Below are 25,098 nucleotides of genomic sequence, written 5' to 3'. Positions count from 1 at the left end.
GGCAATATCAGACAGACTCCCATACATGCAATTGGAATACCAGGAGGAGAAGATAGAATAGGACAATATAAATATGTCTAACAACTCTCCAAAGTTAATGTAAGACCCCAAACTACAAGTCCAAGATGCTCAGAAAACACCAAGCAGGATAAATACAAAAAGCAATACGATACTCAAACTGCTGAAAACCAAAACCAAACCAAAAAGTTTGAAGGCTGTGGCTGAAGAGGGGAGAATATACCACCAGAGAAGAATGACAGTAAGAATTACAGCTGACTTCTTGACAAAACTATCCAAGCCAGAAGATAACAGAATGTCATCTCTAAAGTACTGAAAGAAAAAACTACCACCCCAGTAAAATATATATATTTCAAAAATAAAGGAGAAATAAAGACTTTTTAAGATAAACAAAAATGGAGATCATGTATTACCAGCAATCCTTAAATACAAGAAATGTTCAAAGAAATCCTTCAGGCAGAAAGAAAATGTTATCAGAAAAAAATCTGCCTTTATACAAAGAAATGAAGAGTGCTGGTAACAGTATATATAAAGATAAATATAAAAATCGTTTTTGTCATTTGTAAATGCTCTAAAATATAATTGATAGCCTAAAGCAAAATAGTAGCAAAGTATTCGGTGTTTAATAGCATATATAGTGCCAGGTGTGGTGGCTTATGCCTGTAATCTCAGCACTTTGGGAGGCCAAAGAGGGCGGATCACGAGGTCAGGAGTTTGACACCAGCCTGGCCAACATGGTGAAACCCCATCTCTATTTAAAAAACTACAAAAATTAGCCGGCATGGTGGTGCATGCCTATAATCCCAGCTACTTGGGAGGTTGAGGCAGGAGATTTGCTTGAACCTGGGAGGCAAAGGTTGCAGTGAGCTGAGATAGCACCATTGCATTCCAGCCTGGGCAACAAGAGCAAACTCAATCTCAAAAAAAAAAAAAAAAGCATATATAAAGTAAAATTGTGACAACAAGCACACAAAGAATGGGCGGAGTGAACTGGGAGTATATTGTTCAAAAGTCCATATAGTACACATGAAGCAATATAATACTTGGAGGTGGACCGAGAGTAAAGATGTATATTGTAAACTCTAGGACAACCACTAAATAAATACTTTTTTTTCTGAGACGGGGTCTGCTCCGTCACCCAGGCTGGAGCGCAATGGCGTCAGCAACCTCCGCCTCCCAGGTTCAAGTGATTCTTGGGCCTCAGCCTCCCAAGTAGCTGGGATTACCGGCATGCACCATGATGCCCAGCTAAGTTTTTTGTATTTTTAGTAGAGATGGGGTTTCATCATGTTGGCCAGGCTGGTTTCAAATTCCTGATCTCAAGTGATCCACCTGCCTTGGCCTCCCAGAGTGATGGGATTACAGGCATGAGCCACCAGGCCCAGCCCACTAAATACATTTTTAAGGTATAAACAATAAACCAATAGTATAAAGTAAATCATTAAAATATTCAATTAATCTAAAATAAGGAAGAAAAAAAGAGGAAAAAAACAGAATGGATGTAACAAATATAAATCCAGCAAAATAAATCTTAATCCAACCATATAATGATAAAACAAAATAACCTAAACACTAAGTTAAAAGACAGAGATTGTCAGATTAGATAAAAAAGCATGATCCAATTATATGTTGTTTTTTTAAAAGCCCACTTTACATATAAAGACATACATATGTTTAAAGTAAAAAGATGGAAGATATTCCTTATGAACATTAAGCAAAAGAAAACTAGAGTAACTACATTAATATCAAACAAAATAGATTGCAGAACCAGGGATATTACCAGGGATAAAGAGCAACATTACATAGTGATTAAAGGGTCAATTCAGCAAGGAACTTTAATCCTAAATGAGGACGTACCTAACACTGGAGCTTCAAAATACACACAAAAGCCTCCCAGCTATTATTGATTGATAAATGTGAACATCTCATCCAAGCAGATATGCAATCACTGCCAGATAGAATAAATGAGTAACTTCCCTATAAAGAATTATTTTGGCAGGCATGGTGGTGCACGCCTGTAAATCCCAGCACAGGCCAGGCAGGTGGATCGCTTGAGCTCAGGAGTTTGAGACCACCCTGGGAAACATAGCAAAACCCATTTCTACAAAAAAATACAAAAATTAGCCAGGGATAGTGGCATGCACCTGTAGTATCAGCTACTTGGGAGGCTGAGGTAGGAAGATCACCTGAGCCGGGGGAAGTCGAGGCTTCAATAAGCCATAATCACACCACTGCACTCCAGCCTCGGCAGCAGAGTGAGACACTGTCTCAAAAAAAAAAAAAAAAAAAAAGAATTATTCTAAGTCCCCTCTCTATTAGTACCCATCCAACCCCAAGATCTAGTAGATCCTGCCAACATTAGGCACCAACACAGACTCTGCATAAAACACTCTTCATCCTTTATGGACAAAAACTTCTAATGCAGCCAAAGGTATACAAAGCACTACAAAACATAAAGAAAACGTGCAGGGCAGACGCATTCTCAGGTGAGCCAAGTGGTGCAATCTTTGGAGTGAGTAATGGAATATGAGTTCTTTACAGCAATTAAAAAGATTTTCACAAGAGTGGGAGGGTTACAAACCAGTATCCTGGACCAACATCAACTGAGGTGTGCTAATTATGTTCCATCTAGAGGTCCAAGTGAAGACAATATTAGTTCTGTGCCTCCGAGATCACACTGCAGCTCCTCGTACAGCATAACAATGAGCTGGCTTTGTCCTCAAAGCTTCAGAGCTGTCCCAATACTAAGCGTCACTGTTTGAAAAGCTTTGAGAATCACAGTCTGAGTAATAGTACTGTGATTTATTTTTGGAAAATCTACTGGAAATCCCACTACTGTAAAATCTAAATTGAAAATTAAGTCAATATATAGTTTATCCTTCTCCATGCTCACATTTAAGACCACAAAAGGTAGAATTACACGCTAAGAATTTTTTTGTTATTCCTTCTGAGCTCTTTTACTTTATATAAGTTATTTAAATAGTCATTTGTCAAACTAAAAATAAAAATTCCACTACTGAGGATCAGAAAAAAAAATCAGTTTTGATAAAAAAGTATATATATTTTTAGATTTAAAAATTTTATGTGTGTATATATGTATATGTATGTGTATGTGTATATACGTGTGTGTATATATATATATATATATATATACACACACACACACACACATACATACACACATACATATATAATGGAACTCATATTCCATTACTCACTCCAAAGATTGCATCACTTGGCTCACCTGAGAATGCATCTCCCTACATGTTTTCTTTATGTTTTGTAGTGCTTTGTAAACCTTTGGCTGCATTAGAAGTTTTTGTCCATAAAGGATGAAGAGTGTTTTATGCAGAGTCTGTGTTGGTGCCTAGTGCTGGCAGGATCTGCTAGATCTTGGGGTTGGACGGATACTGAGAGAGAGGGGACTTAGAGTAATTCTTTTTCTTCTTTTGAGACAATGTCTCATTTTGCTGCCAAGGCTGGAGTGCAGTGGTGTGATTATGGCTTACTGAAGCCTTGACTTCCCCCAGCTCAGGTGATCCTCTTATCTCAGCCTCCTGAGTAGCTGGTACTATAGGCATATACCATTATCCCTGGCTAACTTTTGTATTTTTTGAGGAGATGGGTTTCTGCTATGTTGCCAGGCTGATCTCAAACTTCTGAGCTCAAGCAATCCACCTGCCTTGACCTCCCAGAGTGCTGGGATTTACAGGCGTGTGCCTGTAAATCCTCTGTTTCCCAGGTTCAAGTGATTCCCTTGCCTCAGCCTCCCAAGTAGTTAGGACTATAGGCGCATGCCAAAACGCCTGGCTAATTTTTCTATTTTTAGTAGAAATGGGGTTTCACTTTGTTGGCCAGGCTGGTCTCAAACTCCTGACCAAGTGATTTGCCCACCTCGGCCTCTCAAAGTGCTGGGATTACAGGCGTGAGCCGCTGCTCCTGGCTAAAAGCAAAAATCTTAATGTTAAAAAAAAAATCTCATTTTGAAATGTTGTGTTGTTTCCCCTTTAAAATCATAGCTTGTAGGATACCAAACAATAAAACAAAATGAATGTTTAAGCTAAGCTTTTATGTCTCAATTTCTAAATCAAATTAATCAAACAGTAAACACAGGAAATCACTCAAAGCAATTATCAAATTTAATTAGGCAAATATTTGGCCAGGCATGGTGGCTCATGCCTGTAATCCCAGCACTTTGAGAATCTGAGGTGGGTAGATCACGAGGTCAGGAGATCGAGACCATCCTGGCTAACACAATGAAACCCCATCTCAAATAAAAATACAAAAAAAAAAATTAGCCGGGCATGGTGGCACATGCCTGTAATCCCAGCTACTTGAACCCAGGAGTTGCAGTGAGCTGAGACCATACTGCACTCCAGGTGGGGTGACAGAGCAATATTCCATCTAAAAAAAAAAAAAAATTAGGCAAATATTTGTAAATGTCTTAAGTAACTCCATCTAATCCCTGAAGATCTCTGCTAATAACTTTGAGGAAAATACTTGGCAAATGGGAACTCTTTAGATAACTGTAGTTCACACGTTAGAAATGAAGAGCAAAATGCCAATACTCCGAATAGTCCTTCTTCATGAATGAAAGGCTGTTTTGTAGTGTCCTGTTCAGGCTGTTATAGAGGGTTTTAATTTTGAATAAGCAAAATATGAAAATATTTAAATGTGAAAAGGGAGGTTTGTTTCTACCCATAAGACTACTGAAGGAATGCTGCCTTTGAAATATTCACATCTGCAAGGCATTTTGTTCAAGAAACCAAGGTAACTAAACAAATCATGATTATAAGAAAATTCTATAGACATAGCGGAGTAGCTATAAGCAGTAGGAAGAGCAGTAGAACCTGGGATAAGCAGTTCAGATTTTCTTTGCATAGAACAAGGCTTCCTTATATTGAACAAATCATTTTTATGCCCTGGGCCTGTGGGCTCCCAAGTGGTTATGGGTCTTCTAAGAGATGGGTGGCACAAGATGAAACAGTAAGTTAAGGAGGAAAAAACAGAACCTTTTTTTTCAACCTAAAAGCTTTGTACTACTTAATACATGAATTGAGTCAATTGCATGGAAGGCAGTTACAGAATAGTGGTCAAAGCAAACTCTCAAGCTCATCTACCTGGATTTGTGTTCTGACCCTACTATTTAAACATCATTGACCTTGGGAAAATTACTTCACCTTTCTGTGCCTCCATTTCATCACCTATAAAATTGACAATGTAATGAGTTGAACTCATAGACTCATTATGAGGACTATATGGGTTAGTATTCATAAAGCACTTAGAACAGTGCCTGGTGCAAAGTAATCACTGTGCAAATATTTATCCCATTAAGTGGAATAAAAATTATGAATAGTCATTTTTGGCAAATCCATTATGTATTTGCTATAAATTATTTATATATTATCCTAAGATCCTCAGACATGTTTAGAAGAAGAGACAAACATAAAACACATTATTCTATTTTCAAAAGGAACTAATAAATTCAGTGTGAGTCAGTGGCTCACACAAGTCATGGTGGGTCCCTAAATAGTACCATTCGGCAAAAAAGATACTCTCTACTGGTCAGAGCTGTCAATCTAGATAGAAAATAAAAGAAGAACTCAGTTCAGTCATAAATTTATATATTAAAAACACAGGAAATCACTGAGGTTCCTGTCTCAAGCATAAATTTCTCAGACCAACAGTCAGAGTTTGTCTGCCACACCAAGAATCAGGGTCTCCAGGCATATTTAGCTCCCCCAATTACTGCCCCCAACCCTGCTATTCAGATATATCTGGCAGTTGCTACATGGGGCAGCCCTATTGGGAGCCCCTGACTACCCTCCACCTGGACACACAGAGAACCACTCCCATTCTGCCCTTTTCCCATCTGCCCATTGCTGCTGCTGCTGCTGCTGCTGCTGCTGTGGAAAAAACCCCAGCCTTTAGACATGGAGTGGAAGCATGTGTGGAAAGTCCAGCAGCTGGAAAAACCAACAAGGTGGACCTCCTGCCCCCATGTGAACTTAATCAAATGGACCCAATTTCTCGACTTCCCTTGATTCATTTCCATTAAATTCAGTCAGATTTATGTTCCACCCGAATGAGTATTTTCGTTGGAAAAGGCAAGAATATAGGGCTGGGCACAGTGGCTCACGCCTGTAATCCCAGCACTTTGGGAGGCTGAGCCGGATGGATCACCTGAGGACAGGAGTTCAAGACCAGCCTGGCCAACCTCGTCTCTACTAAAAATACAAAAATTAGGTGGGTGTAGTGGTGTGTGTCTGTAATTCCAGCTACTCAAGAGGCCGAGGCAGAATGGCTGGAACAAGGGAGGTGGAGGTTGCAGTGAGCTGAGATTGTGCCACTGCACTCCAGCCTGAGCAGCAGAGCAAGACTGTGTAAAAAAAAAAAAAAAGAATATCTTAGATGAGTAAATTCATTCAATCTAATTGTTTTTCTCCTAATACCTAGTTGAGACTAGCCAAATCTGAGTTCAATTTTCACTTAATAAGCATGTATTGAGCACATCTGAATGTGCCAGGCATACTAAGTGGGCCAAATAAAGACCATAAAAAGCTTCATAGCAGCACAAATCAGGTTTTGCCACCAAATGAACTTCCCCCATCTGCTGTGCAGGGGGGATGCACAGGGAGAGAAAGACAAACAATCAATGGCAGAAGTGATAAATGCCATGAAAGAGAAACGAAAAGATGCTGCCCAGCTTACAGCAGAGTAACTGAACCCGAGGTCATAGGAGAGTAACCCAAGCGGAGACCTGGAGGATGGGTTAATGTTAACCGGGAAGGTGACAGGAGGGTGTTCTAGGTCCCAGCGCAGAGACGGTGACTGCGGGGGCCTGGGGGCAGCCTGACCATGGAAGGTTTGACTGAAAAAGTAAGTTAAGGAGGGAAAAACAGAACCTTTTTTTTCAACCTAAAAGCTTTGTACTATTTAATACATGGATTGACAGTCGATTGCATGGAAGGCAGTTACAGAACAGTGGTCAAAGCAAACTCTCAAGCTCATCTACCTGGATTTGTGTTCTGACCCTACTATTTAAACATCATTGACCTTGGGAAAATTACTTCACCTTTCTGTACCTCCATTTCATCACCTATAGAACTGATCATGTAAATTTTGCCCAGTGAAATGACCTAGTGAAATGACTTTCAAGCAGGAGAATAGCCTGCTTAAAATTCAGCTGACCTGAATTTTAAACAATCCCTTTGGATGCAGTGAGAGAATGAAGTAGACAGATGGAAACCAACTGGAAATCTGTTCTAAGAGTCTAGGCAAGCAGTAATGGAGGTTTAATCCAAATGGTATCAGTGGAACTGGGGAGAAGTGGAGAGATTGAGAGACCCAGGAGACAAAGCCATAGGACTCAGTAATGTATCATTTACAGGAGGTAAAGAGGAAGACTCCTGGCTTCTGGTTTGATCCGTAAGATGGTTGGGGAAGACCTATACTGAGAAGCAGGGTTGGGGGTACGATGATGAGTGAGTCCAGAAATGCTGCTTCTGAGGTGCCAGGGAGACATCCGAGGGATGCAGCACCTGGATGCGGGAGACAAGTAGGGGAAACACACCCATCTGGAGCCATCAGCATCAAGGTTAATCACCTGGCAAGTGTGTGAAGAGTAAATGAGAAGATGACCAGCACTTAAAGGAGACAGGCAGTGGAACTGGGAGGCCAAGGAGACTATGAAGAAGCAAGCAGGGAGGTGGGAGGTGAGCAGGGTGAGTGTGGTGTCACAGAATCAAGGTCAATGAAGACACTGGCTGAAGTGTCCCTGGATTTGGAGTCCTGTACCTCATTTGCTGGCTGCCTCAGTGAGAGTATTTCAGGGGAGGACTTAGGTGTGGAAGCCAGTTTGCAATAGGTTGAAAAGTGAATGGGAGGCAAAAAAAAGAACTCAAAAGCACCAGGCAAATTTGTCAAGCAGTTTTTGGGCTATAAAAGGAAGAAGAAAGAGGGTGATGTCTGGGGGAGAACACGGGGTCAGGATGGTTTTTGTTTTGGGACAAAATAATTAAGTACATTTCAAAACTGATGAGAATGAATCTGTAAAGGAAGGACAGTTAAGGATGGGAGAGGGAGGGGATAATGACTAATAGAAGGTTCCTGAAATGAGCGGAGGGGCTGAGATCCACAGTGGAGGGAAGGAATAACACTTCTTCCATGGCGGCAGGGAGGGAGGGGAGAGGATGGGTCTGATGTCTACAGGTGTACAGATCTTTTGGTGGGAGGGTGGAGTTCCCACTTAATGGCTTCCAGCTGCTCTGTATGGTAGGTGGCAAATCAACTGTGAGAGTTAACCAGTGTGCAGGGGTTGAGGTCTGAGAGGAGTGGAGGAGGTCTGAAAGGGCTGTTGTGTAGGACAGGAGCATTGGCCTGGGTGACATGCTGAGCAGCATGCAGGCCCTGCCAAGGGTGAAAGCATGATCCACCCATAGAGGCATCAGGCCACCTGTATGTAACCTTGTCATGCAGCCGTAGAAGTGGTGTAGTGGGTGGCTGGCAGATGGCTGGATACATGCAGAGCTGAGGTGTGTCCTGGCAGGCGTATCGGAAGGACAATGAGGCTAAGGAGTTTAGGATATTGGCAGGAGGGTGGTTAAAGGGATGAGCTATGGAATCTAGGCTGCAAAGAAAAGGGAGTACAAGGAAGGAAGTGGCCAGTGGAGAAGGAGAAAGCCAAAGCAAAGGGACTTAAAGAGAGGAAATGTGTAAATTTGCAGCAAGGAACACTGGGAGTTGCAAAGTCAGGCTTGTGCAGTGAGGGGACACTGGGCTTACTGGGGATAAAGATAAAAGCAAACGAAATGATTTCTGCCAAATTAAACTACTTGCTAAGACCAGACTTTTCCCCAAGAAAAGGGAAAGAAATGCAAAGAGCAGCATAGGGAATGAATGGACTTGTCATAACCTTTGTGATTTCTTTGTGATTAGGTAGGGCATTACACAAAGAATACAGAATCTGAATACATTTTTTAAAATCTTGCTTTGATTTCTCACTATAAAGGCTGCATTCCTATAATGAATGACTTATGAGAGAAGAGACATGCTCAGCTAGAGGAAGACAGATGTTGCTACTTTGGGATTTGGTTTCGAACCCCCAGTCATCTCTCCATGAACTTACCATATGATTTAATAATGGGATTTTTAAAATACAATGTTTATTGAGCACTTCCTACATGCCAGGCACTGAGAATGTTACATGTGGATTTCGTTCAATCTCCATGACTCTGATGTGTGTACTTGTATTGCCCTATTTTACTGACGAGGAAAACGGAGACTTAAAGAGGTTAAGTAGGTTTACCGGTGCTCTTAGCTTTTCAGCTGAGGGTGATAATGCCAACTGGTACACTATAAGGCCTGAACCATAAAAATGATGGTACAGTTCACCTAAATTCTAAATGATAATTTTGATTACATGAAGGATTTGATTTAAAATGTTTAAAAATCTCAATACAAACCTATATTTCTCTGAATTAGCATGCACTCCTTCTCCTTTGCAGAAAAGTGGCTTCTGCTTGAAATGCCAAAGTCAAAGCAGTACTTATTCCTCCCCATGTCAAACAAAGTGCAGTTAAAAACGGTCCTCCTCTCTCCCAGGGGCAGGCTGTTTTCAGCCAAATGAATGGTCCTCTTCCCAGGGGATCTGGGGGCCTCCTTGAAGACAGTGACCACTCCTTGGACGAAGGTGCATGGTGGAGGCAGCACCATCACCTCCACCCCAGACTCGCATGTGAGTTCTGGCACCATCATCAGTTTGTATCCAAATTTCCGGGCCAGGTCAATGGGTCCTGTGGAGGTAATGACTGAGTCTCGCCCAAGCAGCTTCAGCACCACGGTGACGTAGGCTTCCGTCCCCACAGGTGCACAGCCAAACTCAACCCACTGACCTTGAGCAAGTTCTGTCCTTTTGCTGGTTCTTATTTCCAGTGGCTGTCCTGAATTTCTCCTTGACTCAGGAAGACTGTTGGTGAAGATGACATCCACTACAATGTCAGGCTTGTTCACGGGAAATGGGCACAGTGGTTGACTGGTAAATAGGCCCACTTGGAAGGTGCCTTCTGCTGCCTTGGAGCTCCTGTTCAAGTCAACATGAAAGACAGGCCATTCCACCTTCAGAAAGGCACTTTTCTCCCACCAGGGGAATGGAGTGCTGTTGTCTGTTGCTTCTGGACTCATTGTGAACCAGTAGTCACCAGCCTCCTTGAAATAGAAGCATTCAAACTTGAGCGTTCCCTGGGACTGGTTGGTCAGAAGGTACTTGGTAGTTACGGTCTGATTGGTGTTAGCCTCCAACAGCAGGACAGATACATTCCTCAGCGTCCCATTAGCACCATCAAAATACTGGAAATCCACATACACGGTGTCATTGCTTAGTGCTACATGGCCTGGCTCTCTCAAGAGAAGATATTCAGCTTCTCCAAGAACTGAAATGAAGTGGTCAGAATAGGTTTTTAAAAGGTGCATTTGAGCAGAACTATTAGTGACATTGATGAAAACAGAATTTTTAATTTTTTTTTCAAGACAGGGTCTCACTCCGTCACCCAGGCTAGAGTGCGGTGGCACAGTCACTGCTCGCTGTACCCCTAACCTCTTGGGGTCAAGTGATTCTCCCACCTCACCCTCCCAAGTAGCTGGGACTACAGGCACATGCCACCACACCCAGCTAATTTTCTTTTTGTAGAGACTGGGTCTCACTATTTTGCCCAGACTGTTCTCAAACTCCTGGGCTCAAGCAATCCTTCCACCTCAGACTCCCAAAGTGCTAAGATTATAGACATGAACCGCTGTACCCAGCAGAAAACAGCATTTTAGATAAGAGAAGTTAGAACAGAGCAAGGGATGATGTGAAATTACACTGAGTACAGATCCTGGAAGCTGGCCACTGTGCTCTTTGCACTCTGAAGTGATTCCGTTCTTTCATCTTCATCTTTCATAGTTATGTTTAAAATGACTAGTGGTAAATACTCTGAATTCACAACTTTCGACAATGTGATATAACTGCAATGAAAATCTATACAACTAGAATAATAATTTTTGGAATTAAAAACCCAATATCTCATATTATAAATCATATTCTAGTGGTTGATATTTGGGGAAAATGGATACACACTGAAGAGAAAGCTGGATTTAAATGATACAACACAAATTGTTCTGGATGATTTTAAATGTAAGACCCTAAATTTACTTCAAAGTTGTTATTTTCTGATATTCAAGACAAGCACTGGGAAATTTTTACCAGTAAAGGAATCAGTGTCCTCAGTTTGTGTGAGGCAGAAATGTTTAGATGGATAAGAAATGTTGACACTTGGGCTGGGCGCGGTGGCTCAAGCCTGTAATCCCAGCACTTTGGGAGGCCGAGGCGGGTGGATCACGAGGTCAAGAGATAGAGACCATCCTGGTCAACATGGTGAAACCCCGTCTCTACTAACACAAAAAATTAGCTGGGCATGGTGGCGCGTGCCTGTAATCCCAGCTACTCAGGAGGCTGAGGCAGGAGAATTGCCTGAACCCAGGAGGCGGAGGTTGCGGTGAGCCGAGATCGCGCCATTGCACTCCAGCCTGGGTAACAAGAGCGAAACTCCGTCTCAAAAAAAAAAAAGAAATGTTGACACTTTATTCTGCATGAATAACCAAAGGGATAGGGTGAACATTTATGAAATAACTAGGCTTGTCCTTGGCAATTTAATGACATTACAGCAACTTGTATTTATCTACATAGGACAGATGACTACTACTTCCCAAGTATCATTCTGTTAGGATCAATCATATCTTTTAAAAGGAGACCCAGCAGAGTGCTTAAGTGAAAAGTGCAAAGAACAGACACACAAGAATCCTTGTTTCTATTTTGAATCCTATCCAAATACATATCAAAGGAGGCAGAATTTGGCAATGCAATAGTCAGTTGGCCCGTGGTTAGGGTAAGAAACAGTTCTAGATGTAAGGGACTGAAGTGCCCTTTAGGTTTGAAAAACAACTTGTGTAAGTATGACTTTATTATTATTATATATGCCTAATGCATATATATGTCCAAAGGGGCCCATGTGTTTTTTGTTTGGGCTGGCAGTCTTTAAAATAACCTTATAGATATATGCAAACAATGATTATTAGAATCAGCACATTAATATCTTGGCACACAGAAGAGTTTTTAATTAGCGTAGCATTTCACCTAGTTCTCATTTCAGATTAGGTGAAATAAAAGACATAAAACTTGGATGACTTGAATGCTTGATTATTACTTGTTTGAAAACCATAATGGGATAAAGTTTTTTTTCTCCAATTAAGCAAAACAGTTTGAGGGATATTCCCTTTTGAGATGATTCAAGGTGGCTGATTCTGGTGCAGCTTGCATACTGGTTCAGAGTCAACCTGGTATTTTTCTTGAACTAGTGGGTAAAGAGACCCCAGCACTTACCACAGCCCAAGCAAGTGCTTAAGACTGAGAAAAAAGTCATGTTAATTTCAATCTGAAGGGGACAAGATGGTTCTGTGGTGCATTTAAGAATAAGAGGCATACACCACTCAGTTAACTAATGAAAGTCTATTGCAGACTGGTCTGATGGTAGCAGGTTATCGGAACTTACTAACATTAATGTCACTAAAGCTAGGTATATGACCCCTAACTACTAAATTTGAATGGCTAAACAACAACAAAAAAAAAGTCTATCGTGTATGACAGGGATTGTCAATCCAATGAAGCAGATCAGATTCTGATTTGATGGAAGCCAGTCAATGAGAAAGGCACACATGCCCAGTTGGAAATGGAGAACAAAGATGCAACAGAAGGGTTCCAGCAGCAGCAGATAGGAGGTATGTACTAAAGGGAGAATTTGCTACCTTAGAACTCCTGTTAGAAAACTACAATTTGGGCCAGGCACGGTAGCTCATGCCTGTAATCCCAGCACTGTGGGAGGCAGGGGAGGGTGGAACACCTGAAGTCAGGAGTTCGAGACCAGCCTGGCCAACATGGTGAAACCCCATCTCTACTAAAAATACAAAAATTAGCTGGGCATGGTGTCAGGTACCCATAATCTCAGCTACTTGGGAGGCTGAAGCAGGAGAAGTGCTGGAATCCGGGAGGTGGAGGTTACAGGTAGCCAAGATTGCACCATTGCATTCCTACCCAGGCCAACAACAGCAAGACTGCATCTCAAAAAAAAAAAAAAAAAAAAAAACTACAATTTGGTTGTACCACATCCTGACTACTATAGTATACGGGTAATGGTATATTTTGATCAGTATTGAGTAGAGATAAAGTGGGGAAAAACAGATCTATGACAATACTTACTTTTTTTTTTGAGACGGAGTCTTGCTCTGTCACCCAGGCTGGAGTGATCTCAGCTCACTGCAACCTCCACCTCCCTGGTTTAAGCAATTCCCCTGCCTCAGCCTCCCGAGTAGTTGGGATTACAGGCACATGCCACCATGCCGGCCTAATTTTTTTGTACTTTTAGTAGAGATGGGGTTTCACCATGTTGGCCAGACTGGTCTTGAACTCCTGCCCTCAGGCAATCTGCCTGCCTTGGCCTCCTAAAATGCTGGGATTACAGGCGTGAACCACCACACCTGGATGACAATACCTACTTTTTCATCAGTGGCCTGTGCACTTAACTTCTATGCTCTATTTTACGCTCATTCAACTTTTATTTTCATATTCCAGTAAGAAATTTTGCTCTTAACAACAAACACCCTTGTATACTTTGTTTAAATGGAGAATTTCGATGCTTTATTTATCATTATGAAACCAAGGACACATACTTTCTTATAGAAGGCTGTTACACATACAGCGATCTGTTTTTAAGAAGGGTTAAATTACTTTAAAATAAATGAATCCTACATTGGCTTTCCTTAAATCTGGCATCTTCTTGTATAAATAAACTTCTTAAAAAAGAAAAGACTGAGAAAGGAGGTCTACTGAATGAAATGAACAGCACATGCTCTGATCCATTTAACTGCTGTGCCACTCACACAAGCCAGTGTCCTCTATACCTTGGATCACAATTTCTTCACCAAATTAAAAAACAACTTCCACTCCCATACCATCAAGTGCTTAGATGTCTATGAAATATTTGGAAATTATCAAAAGAAAAGTAGTGAAGATTATTTCACATTGTTGACTCTATTGGTTCAGTAGTTGTGTAAAACTCTCTGAGAAATGAACTCAATTTTTAGTTGAAATGAACTTAATGAAAAGAACAGACTTTAAGCACCTACTCTCTGCTCAGACATTCAGAGTGTTTCACATTGATGATATGATCTTAACAACCCTGTGAAGTCAATATTATTGCTGAGGTTGAAAGAGATTAAGAAACTTCTTTCAGAGCACCCAACGTTCAAGGATTGAAATAGTTAGATTGGTTCCAAAGATACCAAAATTCTGTCAAGTGAAATCTTATGTAGAACCCTAATATACACAACATCATTGCATGTGTGTATGAGGTGATTTATCACACTGAATTCTTGGGAAATCGAAGAGAACTGAAGGTAACATGCTTGCTTCCAATTTGTTAAAATTGGAGAGAGTCTTTTAAAAAATTTTTTAAAGAGTTAAAAATATAAAGTGAAATTTGAATCAATCATGCAGAATCATGGAAGCATAAGGGAACCCAGGGTTGCAAGGATCACAGTTTAGAAAGCACTGAACTGTAGACCCTACCCTGTCTCCTTCATGAAGAGTCATCAACATCAATGCATTTATAAATGTCACATTTATGTTTTATTGCTACCAAAAGCGTTAAGTATACTCACAATACTCACCATAGTCACAGAGCACCATCAACAATAGATTTGAAAAGTCTTTCAACATTGGTTTCATTCTGATCAGCAAAAGCCCAGGTCTTTAGTCTCCTCATGTCCTTTCTCACGTCCAAATTGTGATTTTTTTTCCCTAAAAACACCTGAAATTAAAACCTCAAAAACAGATGGCTTCATTCAATGTGATTGACAAAACAGTAATCATGAAATAACAAAACCATTCTAAAACTCAAACTGCCTATGTGATATTAAAAGGAAGCTAGAGAGGACACGAATTTTCCCTGGGGCAATGACTTATAATTATACAAGCCCCTTTCATTCCATTATAACTCACTGGTCAAGAATATGCAGGTATGCCCAACACCAGATAAGATTATCTTTGCAAAACACCAAAGTCTCTTCTCTTTATGGCACATCCTTAAGTGGAGAGTTTATTGTTATTTGCTTAATTTTATCAAAGTTAATAGCCAATTTTGATACTACATTTTCACAGTATTTATCTGCTTGGCATTTCACACTGATAAATTTGCTAAATTTTTGCCAAACTTTCATTTAGCATTGTGCTATATACACCCACATGCTCCCTGCCTGGTGTCCACAAATGTGCTAACAACTGATGTGTTACCAGGATTGCTTCACTTATTGACTCCTGGGAACTACATCCAAGTGATCAAAGCTTTTTTTTTTTAATAAAAGATACCCCAGAATACTACAATTAAATGTGAACTCCATGTGGCCCTGACTTCCCTTGTTTAGGGCAGTCTAAGGAAAAAACAGATAAATAACAATCATCTTCATCAGTCCTGCAATACTTGTTGCTGCTGGTATGCATCAGGAGATAGGTGATTCACACAGCAATCTTGCCAGTCTACCTAAAAGGGCAGGGAAGACCTTGCTGGCCTGTGGTTCAGAGTTTTTTGTTGGAAGAGGCACTTACTTTGATACAGACTATTCAACTATAGAATAAGATACTGGGCATTTAAGACAGTTCTTTCATACTACAGTCTAGCAAACTATGAGTTATTAATATTAAATATAACCGAATATATATTTTCTTAGTGTTTATGGTTCCCCTATTATTCACAGTTAATCTCTCTCTCTCTCTCTTTTTTTTTTTGAGGGGACAGAGTCTTGCTTAGTCACCCAGCCTGGAGTACAGTGGTCTGATCTTGGCTCACCGCAACCTCCGCTGTCCAGGTTCAAGCAATTGTCCCACCTCAGCCTTCCGAGTGGCTGGGATTACAGGTGTGCACCACCACACTTGGCTAATTTTTGTATTTTTAGTAGAAAAGGGGTTTCACATGTTGACCAGGCCAGTCTCGAATGCCTGACCTCGTGATTCGCTCACTACAGCCTCCCAAAGCATTGGGATTATAGGCGTGAGCCACCGCACCTGGCCCAGAGTTAATCATTTTAATGAGCAAGTATATTATATTCCAAATACGTATTACATCTCTTCAGAGAAGAACACAAATTAGTAGAATTAAGAAGACTGATTGAAATAAGCCGAAATTCAATGGAAAGGAAACTGGTGTGTCTCTATTAGCTTTCTTTCAGTAAGAACTGGTTGAACAAAGGAAATACTGTACTTCCTGAAAAGGAAGCAGAGATTTGAAGTATAACTATGCAGATGATTAGGGCTCCCTCCTCTTCCCTGCTACCCCTTGCCAAAAAAAAAAAAAAGAAAGAAAGAAAGAAAGAAAATTCTGTTTTGGGTGGAATTAGCCACAGATTTGACCCAATTCTTTCCTTGAACGCAGACTGGCCAAAGACAGCTGGTGAGATCCTTAGAGAATGCGTCGTATCTCTTGGGCAAGTGTAAGCACTTAGGACAATTACAATGCTTCTTTTAAGTCATTGAGACATGGTAACCAAACCAAGGAGAAGCAAACTCCCAAAAGTTGAACTGGCTTCTCTCAGATTTGTTTGCTTCCACCACAATAAGCTTTTTATTTTTTAAGCCCCAAATCGTAACTGATTTTGTGATTATAACACATTTTCTTTCTTATGAAAATGATCAGTAAAACAGAATTGTGAGATCATCTATATTGTGAGCTGAATGGAAAGAGACATAAAACAACCCAGCCTACTTGTCAATCCTAACATGGATTATAATCATAACATCATAGTAGTAATATGTCTCTTTCATTTCTACCTTGTTTATTTTCTTTCAACATGTTCTTCCCAAAACCCCAACTGACTTCTTACAACGTTTGGCTCAAGAATTGTTCTAAGAAATTAAGAACTTAGGTATATTTTATACGCTTTTGAAAATACGTCTAGATAGCATTCTCGTATATAAACTTTACAGAAAAATTCTAAATGCATCAGCTGAGAAGGTGGGGAGAAGCTGTGAATATTCTCAATGGCAAACAGCATCCCCCAACCTTAGTGTTTTTGCTGAAACCAGCTAGGACAAACGCTTCTAAATCTCCCTTCATAGATGCAGAAAAAGAAAATGAATTACACTAATGTCGATGGGACCAATAATTCGTGAAAGAATAAAAGGGAGAACGAAGCAGTTATTTTGTCACTTCTGACCAACATGCACATACTCGTGTGTATATCTAGGAATCATATCTATTGGGAGGAAATCTCTAGTTCCAAAGCAGCTAGCGTAAACAGGCTTTATTTATATGTTCATTCGAGTCTGCTCTGCCCTGGTCCCACGGGTTGGGTGCAGCGTCCCTGGGACGCCGTGCGCTCGCCCCATCTACTCAGCTTCGCAAGCCCAGTTCATGCTTGGAAATCTATGCCTCGCGTCGTCAGCATAAAGTCCTCTTAATGAAGACCGTCTTTAATTTAATTTAATTTAATGCTTATATCTCATACTTTCTGTATCCCAGAAAGGATTTCTTTTTGGAAAGAAACAGTAGCTCAAGACGCAAATTTTCAAGGTTCTGTGGCCAGTCTCAGTCACTCGGCAATATCTGAGCCAGGAGAGAGCCAGGTTCCGTTAAAGTCGGGTGTGGAGACCGACACCCCTTTAAAGCGTGCCCTGGGGCCGAGGCGGGTGTGTGGAGGGGCCGCCACCGTCCACCTGCGCCTTCGGGCTGCGGGGAAGTGGCAGGGCCCGGGAGCATTTCCCGACCCCAGCAGAGCCGCGGAGGGTCTCGAGGCACAGGAGCGCCCACTGGGGCACTGGCACCGGGATGCGGAGGTCGCTTCTTACCTTTCAGGACTGGCAGGCAGCGACCGCAGGCTGGCCGGGCGAGTGGCGAGGCAGACGGGAGGCCTCAGTGACCGCGAGGCAGCGCGCCCAGCATCTCGCGTCCCGGAATGCGCGCCCTGACCCCGCGGCGCTCGGCTCCCACAGCCCCGCCCGGGCCCGCCCCCGACGGCGTGGGGAGGGCGGGCACCGGGAGGGCGGGGGGCACTCGGGACCGGGTGTGGTCGGCTCCCGCCCCTTCTGGGCAGCGCATCCTTTACCGCCCGCCCCCAGCTCGCCAGCTGCTGGACAGGAAACAGGCAGGAAACGCGCGAGGCCCGCCAAGGTCCTGCGGGAGGGGGTGCGGCCCCGGCAGTCGCAAGCCTCCCCAACACACACCCGCGTCCGCAGCCCACGGCCGGACCTGGGGTTTTAAGGACAAGCAGCAATCTCCTGACACTTCACATTCAATCACTTCTCCCCTAGTGTCATTTTCTTCTGGGAGACCACAAAATAAGTCCTTGAAGTGGCATAGCATGTGGGTTGTAAATTTGCTTTCCCAAATGCCATTGAAGAGTTTCAAAAGAGCATAGTTCAGGTAAAGTACATCTCCATTTTCATTTTCTTTCCCTGGGATCAGAATTGGTTATTAAAAATAACTAAACATTAAAAAAACTCTAATGTGAATTACTTCAGTCACTGTGGAAAGCAGTTTGGAGATTTCTTAACTCAAAATAGAAATATCATTTGACTCAGCAATCCCATTACTGGGTATATACCCAAAGTTAAATAAATCATTCTACCGAAAAGGCACCTGCACTCCTGTTTATCACAGCACTATCCACAATAGCAAAGACATGGAATCAACCTAGGTGCCCATCAGCAGTGGACTGGGTAAAGAAAGTGTGGTACATACGCACCACGGTATATTACACAGCCATAAAAAGGAACAAAATCACGTCCTTTGTAGCAACATGGATACAATTGGAGGACATTATCCTAAGTGAATCAATGTAGGAACAGAAAACCAAAAAATGTATGTTCTCACTTACAAGTGGGAGCTTAAACAGTGGGTACTTATGGATATGAAGATGGCAACAACAGACACTGGAGACTCCAAGTCAAGGGAGGGAGGGAGAGGGGCAGGGGCTGAAAAACGTCCTAGTGGGTACTACATACATTATCTAGGTGACAGGATCAACAGAAGCCCAAACCTCAGCAACATGCAGTTACCCTTGTAACAAACCTGCATATGTGCCCCCAAATCTAAAACTAAAATTAACCAAAAAAATTAAGCTTTTTTGAAAATGAGAGGATAGATTCCACCTTAGCAGCTGTGCTTGTTAAATTGAGTAATGTGCAATATGGTTTACTACTTGCTTTTCTTTTATGCAGAATATACCATTTGACAGCAAAACTAATATCCAGTAATGGAAATCAGAGCACAGCGGTGGCCTTTGGAGAGTGGGTGACTGGAAAGAGGCACCAGGGAACTCTTAGGAGGTGACAGATATGTTCTATTGTTTGGGGTGTGAGCTACATGGATTTACTATTTGTTAAAGCTCATCTGACTGAAAATCTGTGCATTGCAATTTGTAAACTTTACCTCATTTAAAAAATATTTTAAAATAAGTGATTTGAAGGTCTTTGACTCTATCACTTCATTTTTTAAAAGGTAGCACAAGTATTTACTTATATGTTACCAGAGGTATAAAATTTTCTAAGAACTTATCTTGTTGGCCAGGTGTGGTGGCTCATGCCTGTAACCCCAACAATTTGAGAAGCCAAGGCAGGGGGATTGCTTGAGCCCAGTAGTTTGAGACCAGCCTGGGCAAAACAGTGAGACTCCATTGCCACAATAAATAAAAAATTATCTGGGAGGCCAAGGAGGGTGGATTGCTTGAGGTCAAGAGTTCAAGACCACCCTGGGCAACATGGCAAAACCCCATCTCTACCAAAAATACAATAAATTAGCCAGCTGTGATGGCACATGCCTGTGGTCCCAGCTACTTGGGAGGATGAGGCAGGAGGATCTCTTAAACCCAGGTGGAGGCTTCAGTGAGCTGAGATGATGCCACTGCACAGGCTGGATGAGACCCAATCTCAAAAAAATAAATAAATAAAAAATTATCCAGATGTGGTGGCATGTACCTGTTGCCCCAGCTACTTGGGAAGCTGAGGTGGGAGAATTACTGAGCCCAAGAGGTTGGGGCTACAGAGAACAGTGATGACGCCATTGCACTCCTGCCTGGGTGACAGAGTGAGACCCTGTCTCAAAAAAAAAACAAAAAAAACACCCAATCTTGTCAAATAGTTACTTCTAGCAATACTAATTAAATCCATCCGAAGTTTCAAAGAAGACTTTAAGGTGATCATCCCATTTCACTGTCAGTAGAATTATCTAGTCTAATATGCATTCAATTTAAGCTTGGATTCTTTTTTGAAATACATACCACCCAGTCCCTGGCGATTCAGTTGTGTTTTTTTTTTTTTGTTTGTTTGTTTTTTTGAGGCAGAGTCTTGCTCTGACACCAGGCTGGAGTGCAGTGGCACAATCTCGGCTCAATGCAACCTCTGCCTCCTGGTTCAAGTCATTCTTCTGCCTCAGCCTCCCGAGTAGCTGGGACTACAGGAGCAGGCCACCACGCCTGGCTAATTTTTGTATTTTTTAGTAGAGATGGGGTTTCGCCATGTTGGTCAGGATGGTCTCGATCTCTTGACCGTGTGATCTGCCGCCTTGGCCTCCCAAAGTGCTGGGATTACAGGTGTGAGCCACCGTGCCTGGCCGGCATTTCAGTTTAAAAGCAAAAGCTCAGTGGAAACAGCAGGCATTGGAATTATAAAAGTACAAAAATTAGCCGGTGTGGTGGTGTGCACCTATATATAGTTCCAGCCATCAGGAGGCTGAGGTGAGAGGATTGCTTGAGCCCAGAAGGCAGAGGTTGCAGTGACCCAAGATTGTGCCAATGCATTCTAGCCTGGGCAATACTGCCAGACCCTCTCTCAAAAAAAAAAATTATATGGGGGTATAAGGAACCCAGAACAGGATAAAACAATCTTGAAAATGAAGAGCAAATTTGAGGACTTACAGCTTCCAATTTCAGAACTTACTACAGGCCAGGTGTGGTGGTTCATGCCTATAAACCCAGCACTTTGGGAGGCCAAGGCGGGCAGATTACTTGAGGTCAGGAGTTTGAGACCAGCCTGGCAAACAAGGTGAAACACCATCTCTACTAAAAATACAAAAAAAAAAAAAATTAGCTGGGGATGGTGGCACACACCTGTAGTCCCAGATACTCAGGAGGCTGAGGAAGGAGAACTGCTTGAACCCGGGTGTGGAGGCCGCAGTGAGATTGTGCCACTGCACTCCAGTCTGGGTGACAGAGTAAGATTTTGTCTCAAAAAAAAAAAAACAAAAACAAAAACAAAAAACTTACTACAAAGCAGTAGTAATCAAGAAAGATAGTGCAATATTAGCAAAAAGATAGACATATACCTAGAATTGCAAGTTCGGAAATAACCTTATATCTATGGTCAACTGATTTTTTATTTTGAGGCGGAGTTTCGTCCTGTCACCCAGGCTGAAGTGCAGTGGCGTGATCTTGGCTCACTGCAACCTCCACCTCCTGGGTTCAAGCGATTCTCCTGCCAGCCTCCCAAGTAGCTGGGATTACAGGCACGCACCACCACACCAGGCTAATTTTTTGTATTTTTAGTAGAGACAGTGTTTCATCATGTTAGCCAGGCTGGTCTCAAACTCCTGACCTTGTGATCTACCCGCCTCGGTCTCCCAAAGTGCTGGGATTATAGGCGTGAGCCACTGCACCTGGCTGGTCAATTGATTTTTTAAAAATTACTTTTTAAAACAAAAAGCCCACATGCAAGCATATGGCCAATTGTTTTCTTAAAAGGATGCCAAGACCATTTAATGGTCAACTAATGGTGTTGGGATAACCAAATAGCCATATGCAAAAGAATGAAGTTGGACCTCCTACTTACACTGTATGCAAGTAAAAAATACACTTTTAGACAAAGCCTAGATTAAATTCCAGCCCTGACACTGGAAACCTGGGTAGATTTCTTAATCCCTCCTTCCCTCCACTGTAGAAGGCATATAGTAGTTGTGAAATTTTCTAGTGATTCAGTGAAATATATCGGAGGCAACTTTCTCTGCATTAATCTTTCAGACACGTATTTTTCCCCAAAAAAGCTACTCTGCAAGGGTGGAAATTCAAAAAGTTATTCTTCAAGGTACAAGTGGCTCTATCAATATGCTTGGTCATTTTTTTAAATAAGAGCTTTATTGAAACACTTGGTCAATTTTGTCTCCATTAGAATTCTTGCCAAACTGTACTGGTGTCTTTATTAGACAATTAAGATGTAATTTAACATTTTCTGATACAAGGCAATATAAAAGTGAAAGGAAAAAAAGCTTTCAAATGAACAGTGATATGGACAGTATTGAACTATAACTGATCTGGCTCTCAAAAATACCTTCAGTTCTCTTTCTGGGTGGCGACTCATCTAGTGATCTCGTACAAGTTGTATAAAATTTATATACTATCTCAATAACTCCCTTTATACAAATGGAGAGACCTTTTATTTCTCTGGGGTAATACTCTGAGATGAAAGCTACAACTGACTCATGATTTCATATCAGGACACAAGGAAGAACATGAATGGCCCAATTTTCACACCGTAATAACAAGATCTTACATGTGTATAACAACTCTTCTGGAGTGCTTTCCACATCATGGATGTGGCCCATGCCGTGATAATTGAATAAGATAGAGCAGATCTCACTCAGACAGGCTAAGCCTTGACAAGTCTGGTTGAGAAACCTCTTGGGAAGAGGATAAAAGACACCCAACACAGTTGGTTTGCTACTCAACCCACGCAAGACTCAGTATTATAATTCAAAAATCACTCAATTCAGTTAATACTTTACTAGGAATCTACCATGTACAGTCACTGATCTAGGTCAGAGAGAATTCAAAAGAAATATTACACGACAGTCTTTTTTTTTCACTGAAAACTTTTTATTGATTGGCCTTTTGGATAGAAACGGGAATTTATTTGCCAGGAAGGATGATCCCATCATACTTCTGCTGGAACCAGCGCATGGCCTCCTCTTTGCTGATTCTGTGTTTGGCCCCAATGCAGCCTGTCCTGTGCTTCTTGTCTGCGATGCTGAAACCTGGCCTACCCAGCACCACACAGAAGTCCAGGCCATAGATACCAATGCTTGGGTCATATTTGATACCGAGATCGATGTGTTCCTGAATCCCAGTATCGGAGAAGTTGTTTTTTCTTAACTCATACTCCCGCACCTTTAAACCCTTCTCCAAGATTTTTTCTGCCTTGGCCCCTCGAACTGTGCAGTGGACAGCAATCTTCATTTATCCGGATGCCAAAGGATCTGACAGTGTATCTAGCTTTGGAAAACACAGGGGTCTGCCCTGTGAGCTGCTCCAACACCTTGGCAGCTCAGGTCAGTCTGTCTCCACTCTCCCCAACACAGATGTTGAGACAGAGCTTGCGGATGCGAAGTTCCCGCATGGGGTTCTCCTTTTCACCTTGATCCTGCGCCATGATGGAGAACAGGAAGAGCTACACAACAGTCTGAACTTAAACCCAGTTTCTCTACTTTCTTATGGTATCAAAACAAAATACAGTTAAGTGTATGGAAAGACAAGCATCTGGGTTTTTTCTTAAGCCCTCCTTCCCTCCACTGTAGAAGGCATATAATAGTTGTGAAATTTTATACTGATTAAGTGAAAACATAACATGTAGAGTTTAGAAATAATAGAGCTGTGTATTGAAAACAATTCTGGAGCAGGCAGGATTGTGCAAAGTATAATTTAGATTGGTGGGGGTGGGCGTGGAAGAGGGCAGGTGAGTGGGAAGGAGTAACGAAGGGCTCACGCCTGTAATCCCAGTACTTTGGGAGGCCGAGGCAGGCAGATCACAAGGTCAGGAGATCGAGACCATCCCGGTCAACACGGTTAAAACTCTGTCTTTACTAAAATCTAAAAAATTAGCCGGGCGTGGTGGCGGGCGCCTGTAGTCCCAGCTACTCTGGAGGCTGAGGCAGGAGAATCGCTGGAGGCTGAGGCAGGAGAATCGCTCGAACCTGGGAGGCAGAGGTTGCAGTGCACTGAGTCGCCACTGCATTCCAGCCTGGTGAAAGAGCGAGACTCCATCTTAAAAAAAAAAAAAAAAAAAAAAGTAGTAATGAAGAGAGCTTTGGATAGACAAGGGGAATGTGCCCAGGAACACAAAGGGGCACACCTCTGCTGTTCCTTTTTCCCAACACCTGCCACTTACTGACAATCTCTTGGTCTTTGTGAGCCTAGTTTACCAGGTTCTTCCTCTCCCCTGAAGCCTTCCAAAGCCCTCCATCAGGACTAAGGTCTCCTACCTCTGTCCTCCCCAGCATGGTATGTATGCCCCTTCCATGGCATTTATTTCATTCCATCTTCAGTGAAAGTTGCTTACATGTCAGTTTCCCCAACTAGGTCTCCCTTTTCTTAAAGACAGGGCTGATCTTATTCATCTTTGTATCCCCTCCCACTACCAGTGCCCAACAAAATTGTTGACACAAAGTTGCTATGTGTTCAAAAAAATGTTTTTTTCATTGAATTGAATGGGAGCTAAAGTAGGATAAAGTGGAACCAAATTATAAATAGGAATATAGGTCAGAGTTCATTCATTCAGTATTTATGAATGCTTACTGTGTGCCAGGCCCTGTTCTAGGCTCTGAGGATACATCTATGAACAAACTAGCTAAAAACCTCTGCCCTTGTGCAGCTGAAACTCTAGACCGTAAGGGATGGGATTAGCAACAAATTTACGTAAATTCAACCATACCTCCTAGAAAAAGACACATGCATGTAAATTATTAATGCTGTAAGAATCTACTTGCTACGCAGTTTGTATTTTTGTACTTAATATAAGCATAATATGTTCATACCTACATATAACTCTGCTGGGATTTAAACTTTAAGACCACAAAAAGAACTTTATTGGTAACTTAGGAGATTTTCAAGGACCATTTTGAGCATGCTCGATTTAGTCCTTAGGCACGGTCTTTAAAACCTAACCACCTTACAAGTTGTGACTCCACTGTACCAAAATGAAGACTCTGAGACTTTTGGGCAAAAGAACCATTTTAA

At 41.9% G+C, this 25,098-nt stretch overlaps 1 protein-coding gene and 1 pseudogene across 2 annotated transcripts in view; both read right to left on the bottom strand.

The window, feature by feature from the left end:
* Positions 1–18,003, bottom strand: part of THSD1 (thrombospondin type 1 domain containing 1) — a 28,211-nt gene extending 10,208 nt beyond the window's left edge. Inside the window, exons 1-3 of one of the 2 annotated variants that reach the window (XM_012466200.3) lie at positions 17,948–18,003; positions 14,779–14,908; positions 9,483–10,448 (exon numbers count right to left, since the gene is read on the bottom strand). In XM_012466200.3, the coding sequence (XP_012321623.2) occupies positions 9,483–10,448; positions 14,779–14,836 (1,024 nt within the window). In that variant the 5' untranslated portion in view covers positions 14,837–14,908; positions 17,948–18,003. Of the gene's footprint in view, positions 1–9,482; positions 10,449–14,778; positions 17,600–17,947 lie in introns of those variants that run through there. The other variant, XM_012466201.2, reaches the window with a different exon arrangement.
* A 4,937-nt stretch (positions 18,004–22,940) lies between these two features.
* Positions 22,941–25,045, bottom strand: LOC105726677 (large ribosomal subunit protein uL5-like; annotated as a pseudogene).
* Between the last annotated feature and the right edge of the window lie 53 nt (positions 25,046–25,098).

The sequence above is a fragment of the Aotus nancymaae genome, unplaced genomic scaffold, assembly GCF_030222135.1.
Source record: "Aotus nancymaae isolate 86718 unplaced genomic scaffold, 86718_ANA_hifiasm-v0.15.2.pri h1tg000009l, whole genome shotgun sequence".
NCBI classification, from domain to species: domain Eukaryota; kingdom Metazoa; phylum Chordata; class Mammalia; order Primates; family Aotidae; genus Aotus; species Aotus nancymaae.
The sequence above is the reverse complement of the archived record's forward strand: the minus strand, read 5'-3'. Positions and strand labels throughout refer to the sequence as shown.